At 39.6% G+C, this 5,657-nt stretch overlaps 1 protein-coding gene across 1 annotated transcript; it reads right to left on the bottom strand.

Moving 5' to 3' along the window:
- Positions 1–211: 211 nt before the first annotated feature.
- MRPS30 (mitochondrial ribosomal protein S30) lies at positions 212–5,654 on the bottom strand (the record flags this gene model as incomplete). The annotated part of the gene is made up of 5 exons (XM_010087477.1): positions 212–644; positions 3,328–3,504; positions 3,956–4,058; positions 5,106–5,251; positions 5,520–5,654. Coding segments are annotated over 5 exons (830 nt in total), but the record flags the coding sequence as incomplete, so codon positions are not given.
- Positions 5,655–5,657: the final 3 nt, after the last annotated feature.

The raw sequence follows: 5,657 nt of genomic DNA, 5'->3' as shown, positions 1-5,657 counted from the left end.
TTTCACTTGTCCCGAATATCAAGATAGCACTTACCTAGTGACATAATCAGATGGTCACATGAATTCATACTTTTCTGTGATAGTTCAAAAAAGAGCTGTAGATATGCTAGAAATATTAACATGACTTTGAATTAGTGAAATACACTTCTAATAGTAAATATACAAAAGCCCTTATGGTATTCTAGACATTTATTTTTCAGTGTACAGTCTCATACATTTAAAATAAAGAAATAAGGCCAAAATATCATAAAAGATGTATATAGTGTTTGCTAGACAAATACTTGACTAAGAAAGAACAAGGCATACTCTAGCCCATACCTTATAGAGTTACAATGAGGTTCAGACACAAACAGGAATACTTTACTGTTTAATGATTTACAACTCTTTTGGTCTGTTTAACAGAAAACGAACCAACTGAAGCAGAACTTCATCATTAAAGCCTTTCACATTACCATCTTCCACAACATCATACAACGGCTTACTGTCTGTACCCCAACAGATATTCTTCCGAGGGTTATTTTGAATAGTTTCTACAGTTAGTGCTAAAGTATTTAGCTGGTAACAAAAGAAAGCAAAGTATTTTCCATCAGTCACTACTGCTTGTGATACAAAAGGACGGGTCACATCTGCTTCACTCCAGAATCCTACAAAATAAAGAAACACTAGTTATACAGGACTCTAAATTCCTATCAGCACACACATCTAAATCCCAAACCTGAAATACAGAAAAATACTGTGAATTGCAGCAGCCACTTCGTATGGGAAAAAGTCCCATCTACTTTAGCAACACAAGCATTCTTCACACAGACTAATACCTGAAACACAACCACCAATTAAGGATATCTCCAGGATCAGGGACACAGTGGCATACTTGCATTTTGTACACAGTTCCCTATCATTGACTGATAAAAACCCTATGCTGATCAGTCAAGTGACTTTTCAAAATTACATACACTATTAATGCATCCAAGTCCTGCAAGTGATCTGAAGGGAAATGTGTTTTGGCTATTGCACGCTTATCACATGGCATTGAACATTTGTTTCATGATAGAAGAATGTGTATTTATGCATAACTGACTCCAGTAACCAGCTGGACAACACCAAGAACACTACGTCAAAAAGTTCTGGTGCTTCATACAACCCCTGCTGAGTATTAATAGTTTTTAAAAAATATTTTCTTTACATATTTATGTATGTGTGCTAGCACACATAGTAACACTCTTAAAAAATATTTTGTATCACATTCAATGAACACTGCTAGAAACTGACAGAACAAAGAAAAAACTTCATAGGTTTGAATCATACTGTCCACATAAAGTGCTTACAACTGTAACCAGCTTTGAGGCCAAGACTTAATTGACTCTGATGTTTTATATCCAGAAAAAAATCAAGCTTTCTAACATACTATTGCATAAAAAATTGGATGCAGAGCCAGCAATATAGATCACAGTCAAAGGATTTTCTTCCATGTGTCATTTCACAAGTGAAACTAGAAACCAGCAGGTATTCTCCAGTAACACTAGGTAACAATTAGAGTTACATGAACAAGCAATAGACTGATCTGGCCTACCCATTCAGGTCTTCTGGCATTTTTTGACAAACATAGGCATAAAATCCTAAAGTAAGGCTGCTGACATTTTTTGACAATTTCATAAACAAACAAACAAACTGCTTGATATCTACCACCTTTCCCTGTAACAAATGTGAAGCGAGCAAGTGAATACAGGATTAAGGGTTTCGCACTGGCTCAGTGTTATATGTATGAAAAAATATTTTTCTGCATTAATTAATTTTCCAAGTCAACGTACCCGGAGGCAAAGTCTTACCTAACTCCCTTGTATAGGGTCTGCTTCATTCATTGGTTCAATTAAATTTTCAAAGACCTACTTAAAGGTTAATCTCCAGAAGAAAAAGCACAAGAAAAAGGTGGTGTGGAGAAAAGGTTAGAGAACTTTACAGTAGTCATTTGTCACCAGGAAGACTTCATCAAGCTGGAGTACTGCATTCAGCTGTGGGGCCCCCAACATAAAAAAGACCTGGACCTTTTGGAGAGAGTCCAGATGAGAGCCACGAAATTGGTCAGTGGGCTGGAGCATCTCCCATCGGAAGACAGGCTGAGAAAGTTGGGGTTGTTCAGCCTGGAGAAAAGAAGGCTCTGGGGAGACCTAAAAGCAGCCTTCCAGTACCTAAAGGGGGCCTAGAGGAGGGATTGGGAAACACTCTTTGTCAGGGAGTGTAGTGACAGCACAATAAGCTGAAAGAGGTTTGAAATACTAGGGCCTGAGCAGTGAGACCCTGAACCAAAATTGACCTCTAGGTGAACCTCACAACCTAACAATATACCTAATATGTATCCTATTGATCACATATGCAATAAATAATGAATATATGCCAATTTATAAAAGCTTTTGTTGTAACGCTTATAGAGCATTGCTGTAACGTTTGCTGTAAAATAATAGTTGTGTAACAGCAGCCCCACTTGCCAAAGAGATGTACCTATATCAAACCGACAAACAGACCTCTACGCGACAGAACGTAGCAGGGCGGTGACAGGCTTTGTTTAGAGACGCATAATCAAAGACAACCAGATACCTTTACTTCTTATTAACTTTTTCTGGGGTTCTGGCCAAGCGCGGGAAAAAGTTAACAAGGAAAAAAAAACTACACCACATGTTTTTCGCAGCTTAAGATAGAAAGTTGTTTTTTTAACTGTATAAAACTGGGGACTGTTTGCAGGGAAATTTGGAAGCCTGACACACTGTACAGAGATTTCCCAATTGCTGGGATGAGTTCTCCAAATCCTTTGCTGTAAACGGGCTCCCCAGCGACTGTGGATCTGGATGATGGTAATATAGGCAATTGGTGATGTACCTATCGCTAACTCTACGTAGTAATGACTAGGTGCACTACCTTATTTTGTGCTTGCTGCAGTAGTCTGCTTGTTGTCTTGCTGCTTTACCTTATCTTGCTTTATTTTTTTCTGTACTATTTTCCTTATTACTTTGTCACTTTGGACATAAGTAAAAGTAAGTTTACTTTTTTTGGTGCCTGTATTCTCCATGCTATCCCCGTCGATTGGCAAGACAAGGGTAGGTTTAGATTAGACACTGGGAATAAATATTTTACTGTGAGGGTGGTGAGGCACTGGAAGAGGTTGCCCAAAGAAGCTGTGGATGCCCTGTCCCTGGAGGTGTTCAAGGCCAGGCTGGATGAGGCTCTGAGCAACCTGGTCTAGTGGAAGGTGTCCCTGCCCATGGCAGGGGGGTTGGAACCAGACAATCTCCAAGGTCCTTTCCAACCCAAACCATTCTAAGTTGACTGTCTCACCTTGATACATTGCTTGTGCTGCTGTCCAGGCAAAGAGACTTGCAATACCATTAGCTCGATAAACAACTTCAATCTGATCCTCAAGACGTGCTCTTATAAGCCTTTCCCGTTTTAGTTTATCAGGAATAAGATGAAACTGGGTGTGTCCATAACAGCATGGATCTGCTACCTTTGATCCTGCATTCCCCAAAAAGAAAAAAATTAAAGAGTCAGTCAAAGAACACTCTTATGTTGCGAGTCCTCCATTTCTGGGTGAGACTGAAGGGCTTGCTCGACTCCAAAAGGCGAGAGTTCATACACTAAAATGTCTCTGAGGAGACACATCAATACTCACAGCCAGTTTTCTGCCAATTTTCTATTCAACCCAACTCCTTCAAGCAAATCTCGACACAGCATACCATACACACAAGAGGATGGTACTCCCCATTGCCTAACTGACACAGAATTTCAATAGAGAATTATATGCTATATATATTTATCTATTACAGTTATATATAAAAATATATAAATTTATTTTCTGTTGATGGGAGGAGAAAGATCAGGGTGTTTATTTTGGGGTTGGGAATTTTTTGTTGTTTTGTGGTTTTAAGCAAAAAGCAGTTAACATCTCATGACTATAAACTCTTACCTATAAATACTTTGTTTTCGTACTGCTTTTTGAACAACGGCAGTTTGGATGGTTTATGTTCAATAACGGGAACATCTCCAAGATCTGACTCCAGCGGTACAATCTTTAAGGAAGTAGAATAAAGAAAAGCCACGATGTAAGTCACCTTTCTGACATCAGGCCTCATATAACATGCCACTTTCTGGTCACAGAGCAGAAGATGCAAGTCTTGCTGAAATTCATTTTCTGCAACAGAACTTGTTGTCTTCTGTTGAGTGCTAGTACATGCATTTTATAGTGATGTCTGAATTTTCTGCAATTTTACTTTTTGTGAAATTGTGCTAACATAGCTGCCAATTGTTACTACCTTCAAAACCAGAATCAGCTTCTGTAGATGAGCAAAAACATTTCTAGCAGATGTCAATAAACTAACTTGAACCAACAGAGTAAGTTTACCGGTATTCAGTGTTCTGCATTACATAACAATTTTAATTGCCTAGACAGTTCTTTCAAAATGCCAAGGTTTGTAACATGTGAAATTACTAACCTAAGTAAATTGTCCAATGAAGTTAGCAAGAAATGTTCAGCATTTACACAAAGTGAAGCACAGTTTTCTGTTTGTGCTGGAAACCGGGCAACACAGACCCTCACAGGTTATAAAATTACCATTGTATAGAAGAAAAAGATTAGAATATTGAATTAGCTTCCAGAAAACTGAGCATTCAGCAAAACAACTGCTAAGCAGCGCTGACAGATAACAGAACTCACACTCAGATTACAGATACTCTCTCAAACTCCATTCTTTTCTTCTGCATTTCTGTCATCTTATTCTCCTCCGCTGAGGAGAAACATGCTCCACACTACGTTTCTTATTTTTGCCTCCACTTACAAGCATATAATATGTTTAAAACTCCACTCAATTAAGTGTAACAACATGTATTTTATCTAAAACACAAAGATTACCAACTTGAAGTTCAGAAGACTGTCCCAATATCTACAAAGCAGTTACCACAACAAGGTAGTAAGCGCATTAAGCCTTGAAAAATGCTCAAATGTGCTACACGCCTGATTAACTAGGTCTTCAACGTAATACCTACTGCACGGTTTCAGTGACTGTCAGAAACATAAATGAAAATGCGTGTGACTAACTATCTGTTGAAAATATCCACACCTCTGGAAGTTGCTTTGATACACGGATCTGGAGGTGTGGTTTATCATCAATCTGAAACCGCACAGGGTCAACTCTACCCTTTCGATGTCCATGAACAACAACTTCCTCGCCATGATGCCAGTAATAGTTGACTTCAGGTTTTAGATCTGAAACAGAACAAGAGGGATAGACAGAAACAGAGAGCACTCCTTTGCATTTAAAACCCTCCTAATTCTTGTTCTGTAGTTGCAGTAAAACACAAAAATCAAAATCCACTCACACCGTGTAGGCCGATGGAGACGAGATGAATTACTATGATGAATTACTAAGACGAACAACTCAGCTACAGCACCGACACTCCTTGCCATGTTCACAGACCGGCCCCACCACCCAAGGGCTCCCACTTCCCTCTCCCTTCCCCCCCCGCTACCGCACCTAGAGAGGAGGCAGCCAGCAGCGGGTTGAGACCGCACAGGAAAGCGGTGAGGGAGGAAACGAGCTGCGTCAGGAACGGGCCGGGCGTGTGATCATGATAGCGGTAGAGGTACGGCTGCTTCTTATGCTGGTAGAAGC

This window comes from Pterocles gutturalis, unplaced genomic scaffold, assembly GCF_000699245.1.
Source record: "Pterocles gutturalis isolate BGI_N339 unplaced genomic scaffold, ASM69924v1 scaffold13466, whole genome shotgun sequence".
Lineage (NCBI taxonomy): Eukaryota > Metazoa > Chordata > Aves > Pterocliformes > Pteroclidae > Pterocles > Pterocles gutturalis.
Note: the sequence above shows the minus strand (reverse complement) of the source record. Positions and strands in the feature narration are given on the sequence as shown.